The 19,850-nt window shown below is 40.8% G+C and overlaps 1 protein-coding gene across 1 annotated transcript in view; it reads right to left on the reverse strand.

The window, feature by feature from the left end:
• DMD (dystrophin) overlaps positions 1-19,850 on the reverse strand; it is a 2,981,380-nt gene that overhangs the window by 1,010,209 nt on the left and 1,951,321 nt on the right. Inside the window, exon 51 of the mRNA XM_040336499.1 lies at positions 4,692-4,912. Coding sequence (XP_040192433.1) covers positions 4,692-4,912 — 221 coding nt within the window. The remainder of the gene's footprint in view (positions 1-4,691; positions 4,913-19,850) is intronic.

Here is a 19,850-nt window from a genome sequence, read left to right on the forward strand (position 1 = left end):
ATAGTGAAATAGCCCCATAGGACAATTGTGCCACTGTGCAGCTCTGAGTAGGTTGATACAGGTTCTAGTGGACAGCAAACATGATGTAGGAGAGGTTTTGAAGAATTATGGATTTCGGTTAATCCTTATGAAAAATAATTTTTTAGTGAGTCCCCTATAAACATCACAGCTCTCAATCACAACTGTTTGTGCTCCTGGACTGTCCATGAATGAATACCAATGTAAGATAATGCATGTAAATGTATTGGTTTTAAAAATGATTAGAAAATGTACTAACTACTACATTTCAAAATACCTAAGGACATATTATTACTATGCAGCATAAATGTGTGACAATTTCAGTTGGATGCATCATGCAAGAGAACAAGACAGTTTGTATTACTAGCAGTGGGGCATGCATCAGTAGTCTCCACAATACCATACTTACAATAAGGTGAGAGGTTCAAATAGAACATTTTTGTTAACAACATGGCAAATCAGTGAGACTGGTATACTCTACTGCAAATCATGTGTAAAAGACCCTTACGTGACCTTATTGTCAATGTGTTTCTCAAGGCTCCTCCAGTATTACAAATTACCTGAGATATAAACCTTAACGGAGGAAAAGGTCATTTTAATTGCATCTTATGAAACTGCTACAGCCTTTGCTTGTGCAATGAATGAGGCAGTGGGATTGAGGTAAAAAAAATACTGCCTGCCAGAATTAGTAATTTTGAGAAATGTGCAATTTAATACATGTCATTAGGATTAACTCACTAAGCTTTAATGATCGTGATTCGCCATAATGACCATTTATTTCCAGCAACATTTCAATCACATGACTAAAAGTGATGTTAAATATGGGAAAAAACATTACATTATATCTTAGTAAAAATCTTTTAGAAAAAATTGTATAAGAAATAGACAAATAACAACTGATGAAGTGGCTAGATGCAAACATAATCCTATAGAAAAAAATAATTAAAAATTTTATGAAAGCATAGTTATTTAATACATCATTAAACATTACATTTTCTTTGTGGTCTAGGAATAGAAAAAAACCCTCTCTTTGCTGACTTTGCAAATGTGGGCAATGCTTTGTAAATGTTGTGCATAAACTTGACTTTGAGGTATTTTAAAAAGTTTTATGGCAGGAGTCAAGCAAAGAATAATGGTATATAATAACCCAATGCTAGCAATTTGAGATAAACATTCATGCTCCTATTTACATTAGAGTATTAAAATCACAAAACAAGCTTGCTAAGCACAAGGAGCAAATCTGCTTGTAAAATGTAATATAACAAATCCAAGGCCTGGTTCACACCTCGGTTTGCATATTCCGGTGCATTTTGTGTTTTTCAATCCACATTTTTGATCCATTGAAGTCTATGGAAACAGAAATCAGAAAAAAAGTCCCTGGCCCTTTCCATAGAATGCACAGGTGTGAACGTGACCCATTCTTAAAAATGGAAAACGCACAAAAAAATGCATAGGTGTGAACCAGGCCTAAAGCACACATATTTATATTAACGTCCCCATAACGTTTAATCAAAAAGTCAATTTTTTTCCAAGATGGTACACCTTACTGGCACAAATGAATGTTTTTCCTCGGCATATAGAATCATTTTGAAAAAGTTCAAGTTTTTTTAAACTTTTAAAAACATGAAAATGTGTTAATGTTGTTTGCATGCTTAAACATCGATATAATTGCATTCCTACAAACCGATCTAACCAAAAATACTGTAAAGACAAGTTTTTAACTAAATTTGGAATGGTTAGCACCTCTGTCAATTTTTCGCCCCTGGGAGACCAACCGGCAGACCCCCCCCTTAGCTACCAATAGGAAATCTACCCTCTTTCACCAATTAACTAGGATACATGACACCTTGTGCACCTTATACCCTAAGCAATTTACATTCTACTCCCACCCCCATAAGTCTCACTCACGTCTAGACTACTTTTTGTTAATGCCCCAACCCTGAGATACTGTAAGGGCTCGGATATCCAAGCAATATCATGGTCGGATCATGCTCCGATTAAACTCTCCTTAGCACTTTCCCCGGGATCCTTTAGAACCTGTCACTGGCGCTTAAACAAGTTGTAGCTTAAACATGATTCCTCGAAAATGGATCTGGAACAAACTGTGAAGTTGTACTTTGCTGAAAATATCTCTCCCGGGGTCTCCTCTGCATCCCTCTGGGAAGGCCATAAAACGTGCTTCTGTGGCCAGTGCATTTCGCTCTACACTGCCCTAAAACGCAATGCTGATGTGGCCCGCCAGCTGCTGCTAGATCAGCTCTGACAATTGGAGACACACTTGTTATCCTTTCCCTCCCTGAGTACTCTTAGGGCTCTGGTGAGTATCAGGGCTGGGCTACGGGACATTGACCTGGGGAAGACAGAGAAAGTCCTCCTTTGGCTGCGTCAAACCTATTATGACAAGGCCAAAAAACCGTACACCCTTCTAGCAAGACAATTACACGAGCAGGCGGCAGCTGCCTCAACTGCCTCTATCAAAGGCACGAAGGGCACCCTTCATTTCCATCCCACTAAAATCGCCCAACTCTTTCACAATTGTTATTCAACTTTATATAATGATCCGAGTGTACCACATAATCCTCCATCTCCTAATCTATCCCAGGTCATCCATTCTTACCTAGCGGACTGCGAACTCCCTAATCTCTCCCCCTCTACCCTAACCAGCCTTAACTCCTCTATTTCTAAAGAAGAAGTAGCATACACAATTAAATGTCTCCCAAATAACAAGGCCCCTGTGCCTGATGGCCTTCCATACCTTTTTGCAGCTTCTTCTCCCCACGTCACCCCTTTGTTTAACTCCTTCCTGACCGACACACCTATCTCGAGGGACATGCAGACCTCTTTCCTCACGTTAAACCCCAAACCGGGAAAGGACCACACACTGTGCTCTAATTACAGGTCAATTGTGCTCCTAACTACAGACTTGAAGTTTTTCACTAAACTACTTGCAAATAGGTTAAACAACTTCATGCCGTCACTGATCCACAAGGATCAAGTGAGGTTTATTCCCCTCCGCCAGACTGGGGACAACACCATGAGAGTTATTGACCTCATAGAGGTAGCAAACAGGAACAGGTCTGAGGCATTGCTTCTTGATCGGCTTTGCTGGCATTTCCTGTTTGCTACCCTTCACCGGGTCGGCATAAAGAGCCCCTTCCTCCAAGGCATCACTCGCATATACTCACCCCCTCGACCCTAGTTAGGACTCAGTTTGCCTCCTCCCCACCTTCCCTATCACCAACGGTACCCAACAAGGCTGCCCGCTGTTCCCTCTCCTCTATGCCTTGTGTATTAAACCCCTAGCAGTCCATATTAGACAAAATCCAAATATTCACAGCATCCCAGTCCGTATTAGGGAATTTAAGATTTCCTTATTTGTGGAAAATATGCCCTGCTCACACTTAAATAACCTTGTGTCTTGCTCCCAAACCTACACGTAGAGCTAGACTGTTACAGCTCTTTCTCAGGCTATAAAATAACCAACTCCAATACGGAAGCCCTCCCCCTTAATATGACCCCTCAGACACACACACACTATGGAGTGCTTAGTCATTGCTGACTAAGCACCCCATAGTGGTGTGAAACATGTCAGCTAGTCATTGATCCTGTGCCTCTGATGTCTTTGTACCAGAAGAATTTTTAAAACCGTCTTCAATAAAGGTGTTAACAGAGTGCGGTCGTCCAGCGTTTTCTTTGAATGTTCCAACACTGTATGCAAAATACACATTAGGAACCCCAACAGTTCCAAAATGGAGATTCTAATTTTTAACGTGGAACTAGCATCATATTATTTACAGGCAATTACTTCCATGCCCATAGATTGCAATAATCCTCCTGACACCACAGTATATTCATCTGTGTTTCCCTCCAAAAGGACAGAGCCACCTTTACTTAGGAGTTGTTTAGGATCAGCATCTCGAATATAAGTCAGAGTGTCTGTGCAGTTCTGCCTGATTTCAAAAATATTTGACACAGATCAGCCCTGTTGTACCTGCTACAAAGTTACAGTGCTGCTGTCTGATCTCTGGGAGAGAAGAGACTGAGGAAATGCTTCCCATGGTCTGCATCAGACTAGTAATCACTTGACAGAATCTCAAAGCTGATAAAAGGCACAGATTTTCTGGAGAATTATAATGTTACTGTATATTATGACAGAAATGTACTCATGGAGACATGTAAACTTGCTGAAATGCCAACTTTAAGGCTAAAATGGGTTATGGGACAATAATTTGCAAATCTGGCAAACTGAATCAATGTTTGGTAGCTCAGAGGGAACTGTCTGTATTATGTGGTCACAAATGTGCGTATAAACAACAAAGCTCCTAAATTTACACAATTTACAAATTCAAAAGCTTTGTTGTTTATATGCACCTTTGAGTCCACATTTGTTCATTGTTAGTAGGTATACATTTATTGATATTAGTGTGGTGATTTTTTTTTTTTTATGGTAGTTTATATTTTATAAATAATAACACAGAGTTTTTGTACCAAATTTTTATAGGTGATAAAATAGTGCTCTTTAGCAATAGGGACAAGAGAGCAGATCAAACATCTCAAGTTATCACTAAAAGTAAGGATACTTGAACTATTTGAACATCATGATTCAAATGTGATATAGATCTAGATTTTATGTTCTATAAAAAAAGAAACAAAATTGCATTAATAAAACGTACCTTTTGTTTGATAATCATTTCATTAATTTCTTCCACATCGCCTACTGTTACAATTTGCGCCTTTATCACACGGTCAAGAAGGGTGAGCCAGTCTTTAAGTTCGGCACATGTCTTGTTGAATTCAGCCAAGGCTGGGACCTCTAAGAGAAGTGAAGATGGCATATCCGCTGTTCCTGTTGTTAGCAGAGTCTGAGTAACCACAGAGGCTGTTTGTTCAGGACCTGAAAAAAAACGTTTATTTTGTGTTTATTTATGACTAGAAACAGATTGTACCACTTGTGTATCCTTCAGCTTGTATGCACAAGATTTTATATACCCAGTGTATATATATATATTATATATATACACACACACACATATACATTTGTGCTCATAAGTTTACATATCCAGGCAGAATTTATGATTTCTTGGCCATTTTTCAGAGAATATGAATAATAACACAAAAACTTTTCTTTCACTTATGGTTAGTGTTTGACTGAAGCCATTTATTATCAATCAGAAAAAACAAGCTGCGCAATGGATGTGAAAGTATCCAAATGAGCCAGTATAATCATTAAACATAAGTATGTGACAAAATAATAATAATAATAACGATTCTAATGACACAACACAGATAGGGTATCCTATCTGCACAGTAGTCCAATGAGTCCCAAAAAATTATCAAATGAATAATCAAATATTTTCCAGAAAAACATCAGATACTGGTAGCCAAAACTTGAAGGTGTACAGTCCTCCTATAGGAGAGTTTGTGACATCAAACCAGAGCAAACCTAAGAAAAGTGACGTTATAGGAAAGAGATCCTCCACCTTCTAAATGACTGCCTCTTACTGAAGATGAAGATCCCAACTAGAGATCTTCTGTTGGTGTATGGCCTATAACCCAGCCAGGGTATCTGTATGACAGGATATCCCTTTTCCGGCAAAATATCGATCCTCAGCCACTCACAAACAGTCACATATAGTCACATATAATCACAGCCAGGTGAGGAAAGAAAAAAGCCAACATAGCGTAATCCAGTAAACATTTAATAAAAAGATATGGGTTAAAATACACTTACAGTGTGAAGATAAAAAAATTGTGTGTGAAATTGTATAGCTGGCCAGCTAACACAGCCCGTTCCTTCCGGGACTATTGTTGTGTAGTGATGACGTCAGCATGCCGCTTCTCCCTTTGTGTTCGTTTATATAAATATTTAAATAAACAGTGCAGTATCACCAACCCTTTTTTCATTTATTATCAATCAACTGTGTTTATTCTTTTATAATCATAATGACAAGAAAAACTACCCAAATGACCCTGATCAAAAGTTTACAAACCCCAATTCTTAATACAGTGTATTGTCCCCTTTAACATCAATGACAGCTGGAAATCTTTTGTGGTATTTGTGGATGAGGCTCTTTATCGTCTCAGATGGTAAAGCTGCCCATTCCTCTTGGCAAAAAAGCCTCCAGTTCCTGTAAATTCTTCGTCTGTCTTGCATGAACTGCACTCTTGAGATCTCCCAAGAGTGGCTCAATGATATTGAGGTCAGGAGACTGAGATGGCCACTCCAGAACCTCCACTTTATTCTGCTGCAGCCAATGACAGGTCGACATGGCCTTGTGTTTTGTATAATTTTCATGTTGGAATGATCCACCTCTGTACCTTTCATCATAGGCCTTGTTGACTTCAAATGTAGCATTTATGATTGTGGCCAAAAAGCTCATTGACCTTTTATACACACATACTAATTACAAGCAAACAGATCACAGGTGAGGATGGTTACCTTTAATAGCCATTCAAACCCCTTTGTGTCAACTTGTGTGCATGTTATCAGGCCAAAATCACCACGGTATGTAAACTTTTGATCAGGATTATTTGGATAGTTTCTGTTCCCATTATGATTTAAAAAGGGTAAACACAGTTGATTGATATAAATGGCTTCAGCCAAAGACTAACCATGAGTGAAAGAAATGTTTTTGTGTTATCATTCATATTTTCTGAAAAATGTAGGATCCTAATTTTTTGGTCAAGCTTGAAACTAAATATTTTTAAACAAACACATTTGGAACATGCACTTATGAAATAGGTAATCTTTATATTGTATTGTTGTTCAGTTCAGGTAAAATATATATACAGTATATATATAAACAATATACAAAAAAATATTCTTTATTTCCTGCCCTTGATTTACCTTACTTCTGTACTTTCAGTACACATCACATATAATATAATAATAATATTCCAAAAGTAAACTCCCCTATTTTTCTGGTCCCCTGCCCTATTCAGTAGATCTGCACTTTAAGATACATTTTCAATAATGTAACTAACATTCATTTTCAACATAACTTGGATGGATCAATGGCTGTATCTAGTTTACATTGTATTGACTCCACTCAATTCAGCCATACAGTTGCTTGTTGTAGAAAGTGTCTCTTACATGTAGATCATATGCAAAGATGTTAAAAATTCAAGCACCCTAGACAAGTTTATTTTATGAATAAGATATTTTATATTTGTTAGATTTAGATTTGCTGCTCTGCTTGTTCCATGACTTAAATGATGTGCTTTGCTGTAAAGCAAGCTATATTATAGATGGTAGATTGTTGATGCCCTTTAGTAAGTGCAAAAAAATAATCTGCCTGAATTTCATATTGTATGTATTCATATGCATAATTTCTGAAGTATCCACAAGGTTGGAAAAAAGTATTTGTGTACATACAATTCAGATTGCTCCGTTAACCTTTGTAATGATCTTTTATTTACAGAAAACAATATGTTTTTAGTTAAAGGATAAGTTCACCTTTATAAAAAAATTCATGCACATCTTTGTGCAGTTAAAAAAATGTACATTTATTATTATTTTTTATTAGGTACCTGGAAAGCATTTCACCCGCAATCAGCAGATCGCAGGTGCCATGCAGGACTCCTGCAGACCGCATGTGTAAGTCGTCTGCTCATACCTCGTACGGGCAGGCAGTTACACACTGACAGGAAGAGACAATGAACTACAAAGACTGCTCAACAGTGCCCTGGTGGTTACCTGAGAACTACAAGCCAACACCCGCAAAGGGCGATGGTAGTTGTAGTTCTCCCATTCAAAGAACTCTGTGGAGCCCTGCCCAGGTGGAGCCCTGCACAGCCTCGTTTTTTTTAAATAGTGACAGCAAGTTCGGGGAGAAGATCCCTAGCTTGCTGTCACTAGAGGCAGCAAGTCAGAGAGCAGCTGCAGGAGTGGGAACATGTTTCACGTTCCACCCTAAAAACATAATATGTAGTATGGTCCAAAGGTTATCGTATACTTTATTGGCCAGCTAAAAAGACCGAAAATGCCATAAAGTCATAACACTTTAAGTTTCAATCATGAAACCCAGCTCTTTGCAAATCTTTTTAAAAATCTGACTCCAAGATTGAATAAAATATTTTTTTATACGTAGTAAAGCAGCAAAATATGTTTTTGTCCTCAGACAAAAATATTCCATTTGTATTTCCAAGATTTAAATGCTGTGGTAAAGTACTGTGGTTTTTGCAGTTTTTGATAATATTATTAGGGTTGTCCCAATACCACTTTTTTAAGACCGAGTACAAGTACCGATACTTTTTTTCAAGTACTCGCCGATACCGAATACCAATAATTTTTTTTAATCTCATGTGACAGCAGCACATGTGTCAGTCGTTTTTTTTTTATCTTTAACAATTTGTTTTTAATTTTTTACAATATTTTTTTTTTTACAATTTTTTTTATTTATAACTCTTTCTTTGTTTTAAGGGGGGGGTGGACCGTGTCAGTGTGTTTTTTCTTTTATTTTTTTTATTATTTTCTACAATAATTTTTTTATTCTTTTTTTTATTATTATTATTCTTTTTTTTTTTTTTTTCAGCCCTGTTAGGGGGCTTTGGTGAGATATCAGGGGTCTTAACAGACCTCTGACATCTCCCCTTTGAGACAGAGAAAGGGACTAGGGACACATGTTCCCCTGTCCTTTTCTCAGCAGCATCAGCTGCGCTGAAAATGAATGGAGAGAAGACAGCGTCTTCTCTTCATTCATAAACTGAAACATTGTAATCACAGTTTACGATGTTTCAGTTATGTGAATGGACCGAGTCAGTGTTTACTGACTCTGTCCATTCGGAGCAGTAAGGAGCCAAATTTACCGGCTCCTACCCCGCTCTTCATCCTGACAGTTCCAGGGGGTGGAGGAGGAGCACGGAAGGGAAGAGAAACACGGAGGGATACACGGAGGGATACACGGAGGAATACACAGCGGGAATACACGGAGGAATACACGACAGGAATACACAGAGGAATACACGGCGGGAATACACGGAGGAGTACACGGCGGGAATACACGGAGGAGTACACGGCGGGATACACGCCGGAATACACTATATAGCGTGATTGGTGCCTGTAACTTCCCTATGCACCGATCACCGCTGACAGTACAAGTATCAGGTGAAGCATCGGGAGCATTTGCCCGAAGTACTCGGGCAAATGCTTGGTATCGGTCCCGATACCGATACTAGTATCAGTATCGGGACAACCCTAAATATTATTAAACTTTTTTAAAAAATCTATTCTATTCTATCTATTCTATAAAAATGAAATGGCTTTTTTGCCCCAAAAACACACAATTATAATAAAAAAACACAATATTAATATTCTATGGCATTGACAGACACTGTTTAGAGGTCTTATTAAAGAACAGTTTTTGTTTAATTACTCCATTTTTCTGCTTAATTCTAGGTTCCTATTCACATGGGTGTTTTGCCATACTGCAAATCCGAGCTGCATAAACCTACTGGTTTCTGCTGGTGGGATTGACAGCTGTGTGCAAATAGCAGTGTACACTGCAATGACAGGCTGCTGGTGGCTGCAGCTATTCATGCCTGTTTTCACGGCTCATGATGGTAGTAGCTGGCCATGTGAATCTGAAGACTGTCTAATTAAAAATGCTCATGTGGGCTAATAGGAAAAGATTGTCAAAAGGGGTTTGCACTTTCTTGAAGAACATGTACCAATGCAAAAAATAATGTTTATTATGTTTGCCTGAAGGCATTGATTTTTTAAAGCACTAACATATACAAGAAAAAAAAACAGTTTTGAATTGCCAGCACATGACATCTCCATCCTAGCTTCTTATTTTTTTCTAAATAAAAAATGGTAAGCAAACACCAAAGGTTCCCCAAAAAACATATGGGGCTCAGTGTGCTGTTTTTTTTTTTTTTTTTTTAACAAATACGTTTCAATTGCCAGCAATTTAAACAGTACAATTTAGTTTTCTGTGCAAATGCCATCTTTGCTGTAGCACATCGTTGAATTTGGTATGTACTTTAAAGGCTAATGTCACCTTTTGCCGACTCGCCCCCCCAAAAAAACGTCAATCCAGCGCACATGACTGACTCTGATGGTACTTTAGCTGAATGACAGCTTCCTAAGTTGTCATCAGCTATATAAGGGAAGTGGAGGGGATATTGCTGACATTACTGACCAAATATGGCCATTGCCAATGGCCATATTTGAGCAGTGATATCACCACTGTCCCTGCCTCTGTGGTTAGATTGGATGTCTGGTGATATCAGCGCTTACTAGAGATGCTTCCTTAGCAACTATTGAGAGTGGAAAGATGTCATATATGTACTGCAGGAACATCCCTATATACAGCATATGATGTTTGGCTCCTGCTGAACAGGGGGCTAAATGGGGAAAAGATTGGGTATTTTTCCAAACGCTTGAACAGCTTTCAGACTAAACCATTGTCTCATATCTAGGATTTTAGGTAAACAGGTAAAGTCACAGTTAAAATATATATGCGTGAACTGGCTCACCTGCCAAGAACTAGTTTTGTAATCTAGGCTTTGTTGTCACAATGCATTACCAAGTTTCTGACCTCACTTTTTTATTCAGTAGTTAAATAAATTCATGTTGGCCAGACACCACCCCACTTATGAATTCATTGCTGTGTTTTCTTATTCTGTCAGTAAGCTTCTTATGTTAGTTTGACTAGAACTAGATTGGGAAGATAGGGCCTGATCCACAAAAACCCGACGTAACTTAATTTTTCCCATTTAAGTTACACCGCCGCAAAATCTCTACCTAAGTGCCCGATCCACAAAGCACTTACCTAGAAATTTTGAGCGGTGTAACTTAAATCCGTCCGGCGCAAGGCGTTCCTAATCTAATAGGGCGAGTCCCATTTAAATTAGGCGCGCTCCCACGCAGGACGTATGTGCATGCTCCCGACGTTATTTTCCCGACGTGCTTTGCGCGGTTTTACGTTGCGCCGGGTTTTGAGAATCGCGACGGGCGTAAAAAAAAAAAAAGAGTTGCGGCGGGAAAAAAAATGTTTTTTAACCACTTAAGCCCCGGACCAATATGCAGCCTAAAGACCCAAGGTGTTTTTACAGTTCGGGACTGCGTCGCTTTAACAGACAATTGCGCGGTCGTGCGACGTGGCTCCCAAACAAAATTGGCGTCCTTTTTTCCCCACAAATAGAGCTTTCTTTTGGTGGTATTTGATCACATCTGCGGTTTTTAGTTTTTAAACAAAAATAGAGCGACAATTTAGAAAAAAATGCAATATTTTTTACTTTTTGCTATAATAAATATCCCCCAAAAACATATATAAAAACATTTTTTTCCCTCAGTTTAGGCCGATACGTATTCTTCTACATATTTTTAGTAAAAAAAATCACAATAAGCGTTTATCGATTGGTTTGCGCAACATTTATAGCGTTTACAAAATAGGGGATAGTTTTATTGCATTTTTATTAATTTTTTTTTTTTTACTACTAATGGCGGCGATCAGCAATTTTTTTCGTGACTGCGACATTATGGCGGACACTTCGGACAATGTTGACACATTTTTGGGACCATTGTCATTTTCACAGCAAAAAATGCATTTAAATTGCATTCTTTATTGTGAAAATGACAGTTGCAGTTTGGGAGTTAACCACAGGTGGCGCTGTAGGAGTTAGGGTGCACCTAGTATGTGTTTACAACTGTAGGGGGGTGTGGCTGTAGGAATGACGTCATCAATCGTGTCTTCCCTATAAAGGGAATGACACGATCGATGCGCCGACACAGTGAAGCACGGGGAAGCCGTGTTTACACACGGCTCTCGCCGTTCTTCAGCTCCGGGGAGCGATCGCGACGGAGCGGCTATAAACAAATAGCCGCGCCGTGGTCCCTGATCGCTCCCCGAGCGGACCCGACCTCCGCATGTAGCGGGGGGGGGTCCCGATCTGACCCCCCACCCGCTAATAGGCGAGGACGTACATGTACGCCCATGTGCCTGTACGTGCCATATTGTGGACGTATATGTACATGCGGGGGTCGGGAACTGGTTAAAAAAAATTACAGCGATGCGGGATAGAAGGGTATACTTTTACAAGGTGTAAACAGTTTACACCTTGTAAAAGCAGCCCTAATTTTGCGACGGCAAACTAATACTTACGGAGAAAAAACGAAGCGTAAAAGCTTGGTGGATCTCCGTAAGTGCTGATTTGCATACCCGACGCTGGATTTCGACGAGAAATGCCCCCAGCGGCGGCTGCGGTACTGCATCCTAAGATCCGACAGTGTAAGTCCCTTACACATGTCGGATCTTCTGCCTATCTATGAGAAACTGATTCTGTGGATCAATTTCCATAGATAGAAACATGGATACGACGACGTATCAGTAGATACGCCGGCGTATCCCTTTTGTGGATCAGGCCCATTGTGTTGTTAATTTGACTAATATGAGAACTGAGGCTATATTCAAAAACGGTTCTTGCACTAGATCAGGGGTCTCCAAAAGCATGGGTATAAGGGCCACATCATATATTTTACAAATATTTGTATTATGAAAAGAAAACCAGCTTTATACATGAATGAATACAATTAAAATAAATGAACACGCACTTAATAACAAAAGACTCCTCACCTTACATCAGGTTCTCTATCAGAGTTTCCCCATATATCAGGGCCCCCATCACAAATAGAGACCACCTGATCCAAGTCCTCAATCTGCGCACTGTGTCTGAGGATACACTTCTGACCCTAGCTGTAGGCTGGATAAAATGCAATAGCAAGCTCAAGGGTCATAGTTTAGACCTCCTGCGCTAGATTATTGGGTACCTTTAGCTCTTCATAAAAACACCAGGAGAGAGATTTCAGCTCTCTTTTAACTCTCTTACAAACATTATTTATTAGCTGTTCCCTAAGCTTGCAGTAAAAAGAATGGTTGTAACAAACACAATCAGTTGGAGGTATGTAATTGTGAAGACTTCCTGAACCGCTTGTCTCAGCTATGTAAAATCAAAGAATGTTATTAACTGAAGTAATACATCTCAGATAAAAAGATAATAGTACACATACAAAATTAATCTTGAAGGTTTATGCTAGGAGAGAGTCAAGTTCTGCAAAAATAAAAATGCAAATCCCTAATCTTAATTAACCTCAGGGTAACATTTTTCAAGGTTGCCTATGATATATGAATGTTGGCCTTGTAATTTGACGAGAAAGACAATTATGTGGATAACGTTTCTGTCAAAGCTCAGTGTATCAGTTGATTTGATTTGATTTGATTTGCTGAACAACAGCAGTCCTTTTGTAAAACAATTTCAGCTATAGCATTATTAAGTAGAAAATAGGTAAGTAATTCACAGTAATAAACCCTGCCGCAGATGATGGCCACTTATAACAGTTAAAGTTGAACTCTAGGCAGATATAAAAGACACAAAGTAATTCAGTTTTGTATTCATTAATACGGTAATAAATGCATGTTTTAAATACGTGCAGTGTAAGTACTCAAATAAGATTCAAAACTAGCCTCTTTCAGTCATCATGAGCTGGGGATGGGCCCATGGTGATCTGAGCTCAGAGGAAGTATTTTGAATAATCCTGGCAGTCATTTAACCAAAGCTGAGGACAACTTGTGGTAATAAAATCAGGAACAAGGAGGACAGATCTGAATTTAAAGTATTTAAAAATGATATATATTTCTTTTATCTTTAATGGTTTTTATTGTTTTTTGTGTTGTTTTTTTTAGCTTGAGTTCAGCTATAAGGCAACGCATAACACTGAACTAGAAGATATTAGAATTATTATATGCAAGAGGTACAAATCAATACAGATATAAAAAGAAAAATTTCACCGAAAGCCATCCTCATATTATCCATGCCCAGAATTTTGTGCATAATCAATGTGTAAAATATATTATATAATTTACTCTCTCTCTATGCGCCGTATTCAGGGAACAAGATACGCCTGAATTTTGCCAAGATACGACCGCCGAAAGTCTCCTACGCCGTCGTATCTTGGGTGCATATTTACGCTGGCAGCTAGGGGCGCTTCCGTTGATTTACACATCGAATATGTAAATGAATATGTAAATGAGCTAGATACGCCGATTCACGTACGTACTTGCGCCCGTCGCAGTAAGCTACACCATTTACATAATGCGTATGTCCGGCGTAAAGTTACCCCTGCTATATGAGGCATAGCCAATGCTAAGGTATGGACGACGGAACAGCCGTCGGATTTTACGTAAGTCGAACGTGAATGGGGCTGGGCATAGGTTATGTTCACGTCGTTGCCATTGAGCCGTCGTATCTTAGGGCGTAAATTCGACGTGATTCTAAGCATGCGCGCGCATGCGCCGTTCGTACGGCGCTTCATTTACATCGATTCATTTCAATACAACACGCCGACTATCAGCCTACTTTGAATTAGGCGGGCTTACGCCGGCCCATTTATGCTACGTCGCCATAACTTAGGGAGCAAGTGCTTTGTGAATACTGTACTTGCCTCTCTATGTTACGTCAGCGTATCGCATATGAGATGCGCTACGCCTGCACAGAGATACGCCGTTCTCTGTGAATCTGGCCCATAGTATCTTACAAAAGTGAGTGCACCCCTCAAATTTTTAAAAAATATTTTATATGTTCTTTTTATGTAGCAACACTGAAGAAATTACACTTTGCTACAATGTAAATTAGTGAGTGTACAGCTCGTATAACAGTGTACATTTGTTGTCCCCTCAAAATAACTCAACACACAGCCATTAATTTCTAAAACGCTGGCAAAAAAAGTGGGTACACCCCTAAGTGAAAATGTCAAAACTGGGCATAATGGGCCAGATCCACAAAAGAGATACTCCGACTTAACTGCTGTTCAGTCTGTGTGTAACTTTGGAAACGATCCTCAAAAGGCTTTTTCCAAAGTTAGGCAGAAGATCCGGCATGTGTAATTGAATTACACTGCCGAATCTTAGGATGCAGTACCGCATCCGCCACTGGGGGCATTTCGAGTCGAAATGCCGTTTCTAGTATGCAAATTAGCACTTAAGGCGATCCACAAAGCTTTCCAGCTTCGTTTTTGCGCCGTAAGTGTTATTTTGCAAGTGTAAAATTAGGGCTGGTTCTACAAAGTGTAAACTAGTCACACCTTGTAAAAGCCCATTCCAGCGACGGCATTTGGTATGCTTTCCCGAGGGAGAACTCCACGGCAATTTGTAAAAACAAAACCGGCATGGGTTCCCCGCCAGGAGCATACCAGGCCCTTAGGTCTGGTATGGGTTGTAAGGGGACCCCCCCTACGCCGAAAAATCGACGTAGGGGGTCCCCCTACAATCCATACCAGACCCGTATCCAAAGCACGCTACCCGGCCGGTCAGGAATGGGAGTGGGGACGAGCGAGCGCCCCCCCCCTCCTGAGCCGTGCCAGGCCGCATGCCCTCAACATGGGGGGGTTGGGTGCTCTGGGGCAGGGGGGCGCACTACGGGCCCCCCCACCTCAGAGCACCCTGTCCCCATGTTGATGAGGACAGGACCTCTTCCCGACAACCCTTGCCATTGGTTGTCGGGGTCTGCGGGCGGAGGCTTATCGGAATCTGGGAGTCCCCTCAAATAAGGGGGCCCCCAGATACCGGCCCCCCACCCTAAGTGAATGGATATGGGGTACATATTGAGCTAATAACGAAGACAGGGGGGGCATCCAGAGCAGAATAATAAAATATTTTAAAAAGCCTTGTGTTGTGTGTTTATTAACTTTTACTTTTTGCCTACAGGTGAATGGATAGGGGTACGATGTACCCCATATCCATTCACTTAGGGTGGGGGGCCGGTATCTGGGGGCCCCCTTATTTGAGGGGACTCCCAGATTCCGATAAGCCTCCGCCCGCAGACCCCGACAACCAATGGCAAGGGTTGTCGGGAAGAGGTCCTGTCCTCATCAACATGGGGACAGGGTGCTCTGAGGTGGGGGGGCCCGTAGTGCGCCCCCCTGCCCCAGAGCACCCAACCCCCCCATGTTGAGGGCATGCGGCCTGGCACGGCTCAGGAGGGGGGGGCGCTCGCTCATCCCCACTCCCATTCCTGACCGGCCGGGTAGCGTGCTTTGGATACGGGTCTGGTATGGATTGTAGGGGGACCCCCTACGTCGATTTTTCGGCGTAGGGGGGTCTCCTTACAACCCATACCAGACCTAAGGGCCTGGTATGCTCCTGGGGGGTGAACCCATGCCGGTTTTTTCTTTGAAAATTGGCATGGAGTTCTCCCTCTCAGGAATGCATGCCGAGCGACGCTGTCATTTTTTATTTTTTTTTCCCCGACGCAACTTTTTTAAGCCGTCGCGATCCTCAAAACTCGGCGTAACGTAACTTCGCGCATGCGCAGTACGGCCGGCGCGGGAGCGCGCCTCATTTAAATGGGACTCGCCCCATTTGAATAGGAACGCCTTGCGCCGGCGGAATTTTAGTTACACAGCCTGAAATTTCTAGATAAGTGCTTTGTGGATCAGGCACTTAGGTAGAAACTTTAAGGCAGTGTAACTTAAATCGGATTTTTTAAGTTACGCCAGGTTTTTGTGGATCTGGCCCAAAGTGTCTATTATTTGTGTGGCCATCATTATTTTCCAGCACTGCCTTAACCCTCTTGAGAATGGTCTTCACCAGAGCTTAACAGGTTCCACTCCTCCATGACAACATCACGGAGCTGGTGGATGTTAGAGACCTTGTGCTCCTCCACTTTTTGTTTGAGGATGCCCCACAGATGCTCAATAGGGCTTAGGTCTGGAGACATGCTTGACCAGTCCATCATCTTCACCCTCAGCTTCTTTAGCAAGACAGTTATCGTCTTGGAGGTGTGTTTGGGGTCATTATCATGTTGGAATACTGCCCTGCAGCCCAGTCTCCACAGGAAGGGGTTATTCCTCGGCTTCAGTATGTCACAGTACATGTTGGCATTCATGGTTCCCTCATTAAATTGTACCCAGTGCCAGCAGAACTCATGCAGCCCCAGACCATGACACTCCCACCACCATGCTTGACTGTAGGCAAGACACGCTTGTATTTGTACTCCTCACCTGGTTGCCACCAAACAGGCTTTACACCATCTGAACCAAATACGTTTATCTTGGTTTCATCAGACCACAGGACATGGTTCCAGTAATCCATGTCCTTTGTCTGCTTGTCTTCAGTAAACTCTTGTGCATCATCTTTAGAAGAGGCTTCCTTCTGGGATGACAGCCATGCAGACCAATTTGATGCAGTGTGCAGCATATGCACTGAGCACTTACAGGCTGACCCCCCCACCCATTCAAGTTGCAATGCTGGCAGAACTCATATGTCTATTCCAAAGACAGCCTCTGGATATGACGCTAGGCATGTGCACTCAACTTTTTTGGTCAACCATGGCGAGGTCTGTTCTGAGTGGAACCTGTACTGTTAAACTGCTGTATGGTCTTGGCCACCATGCTGAAGCTCAGTTTCAGGGTCTTGGCAATCTTCTTATAGCCTAGGCCATCTTTATGTAGAGCAACAATTTTCAGATCCTCAGAGAGTTATTTGCCATGAGGTGCCATGTTGAACTTCCAGTGACCAGTATGAGAGAGTAAGAGCGATAACATCAAATTTAACACACCCGCTCCCCATTCACACCTGAGACCTTGTAACACTAATGAGTCACATGATACCGGGGAGGGAAAATGGCGAATTGGGCCCAAGTTGGAAATTTTCACTTAGGGGTGTACTCAATTCTGTTGCCAGTGGTTTAGTGTGTTGAGTTATTTGAGGGGACTGCAAATGTACAATGTTATACAAGCTGTACATTCACTATTTTACATTGTAGCAAAGTGCCATTTCTTTAGTGTTGTCATATAATAAAATATTTACAAAAATGTGAAGAGTGTACTCACTTTTGTGAGATACTGTATATATATCTCATAACAAATGATTAAATGATTAGTGGTATAGTAACACAGTATATTACCAAGATATATAAACTCAGCACAGGGTACAAGAGAAACCATAGCAGAAATATATGAACGATGTGTATGGAAAGTAGCAAAATACCAAAAAGAAGGAAAGGGTAAGAGAGGAAGAAGGAAAGAAAGAGTGTCAGTGAAGTGGAGAGAATAATGATAACATACCCGCAAAAATAACACAAAATAATGGGTACTGGTGGGAAGGGGGTAAAACAGCATTCCATTCCTGCCGATATCCAGTCTCCCTTTTCCACAAATATATATTTATTCTTTCCCTTAACCTGCACTCTGCCCTCAATTTTTTTTGTTTTTAACTTTGCCTTTATATGGTCAAATACACCATATTTTTGCCATGATCCCTCTAAATAAATGTGTGTCAAACACATACAATAATTAATACTTACATATATATAACACACACGTTTTTGGGTGCTGTTGGTGGGTTTGTTTGTTTGTACCCATGGAACTGGTAAGTTGCAACCTCTCCAAAACAACTGCCACAAAATTCATACTATTTACCTGACATGTATATTATCTATTTCTAGGTATCGCTTTGCTTTACCTAAGGAGGAAAGGTGTTCTGAGTGGCTTCAAAACTATTCCCAATCAGTGGAGAATGGAGGAGGTGGATTCCGTCCATTAAGCAATATACCCCAGCAAAGGGTATTCTAACATTATTGTGGTAACATTTATTTTTTTGTATATGCAAGTGAAATAATAAAGGAATGTTGTCTATATACCATGTATTCCAAATTACTTAGACATATTTATGCAAAATCTTGTACAAAAACTTAACATATATGGGCCAGATTCACAAAAGAGATACAACGGCGTATCTCCTGATACGCCGTTGTATCTCCTGATACGCCATCGTATCTCTGAGATACGATTGTCGTATCTATGCGCCTGATTCATAGAATCAGGTTACGCATAGATAGCCCTAAGATCCGACGGTGTAAGTCACTTACACCTGTCGGATCTTAGGCGGCAATTCTAGGCCGGCCGCTAGGTGGCGATTCCATTGCGGTCGGCATAGAATATGCAAATGACTAGTTACGCCGATTCACGAACGTCCGCTTTGCTCGTCGCTGTAAATTTACGTAGTTTCCGTAGAGATATGCCGTGTAAAATTAAAGCTGCCCTCTAGGTGGTCTAGCCAATGTTAAGTCTGGCCGTCGTTCCCGCGTCAAAATTTGAAATTTCACGTTGTTTGCGTAAGTCGTCCGTGAATGGCGCTGGACGCCATTTACGTTAACGTCGATACCAATGACGTCCTTGCGACGTCATTTAGCGCAATGCACGTCGGGAAATTTTAGGGACGGAGCATGCGCAGTACGTTCGGCGCAGGAACGCGCCTAATTTAAATGGTCCCCGCCCCATTTGAATTAGGCGGGCTTGCGCCAGGCGGATTTACGCTACACCGCCGCAAGTTTACAGGCAAGTGCTTTGTGAATCAAGCACTTATGCTGAAAACTTGCGGCGGTGTAACGTAAATGTAATACGTTACGCCGCCGCAGCATAGGGCGATTCTACGTGAATCTGGCCCACTTAACATATATGTTCCTAATTAGGCATTAAAGCATTTATGAAAAGAAGAATAGAAACGTGCATGTTTATCATGTAATTGGGTTTTAAAATCATGTTTTCCCAACAACTGTTTACAGAAAACGACAGTAACATTATTAAACTGAAATATTGCCATTATTACAAAAATGTAGCCTGCAAATGGATACATAAATAATACAATAACACAAATTAGGCTTCTTAAGTCAAACAAACCTAACATGCCTTTTAGAAGAACAGAACAACCGTGTCCCCCTTACTAGTTTTTACCTTTCATATTGAATTATTAACATATAGTGTACATCCCTACAATCTGTTAGCTCATACTGCATATCATTAGCAGAACTGTTACCAACAGATGGACCAAATA

The sequence above is a fragment of the Rana temporaria genome, chromosome 2 (assembly GCF_905171775.1).
Source record: "Rana temporaria chromosome 2, aRanTem1.1, whole genome shotgun sequence".
NCBI lineage: Eukaryota > Metazoa > Chordata > Amphibia > Anura > Ranidae > Rana > Rana temporaria.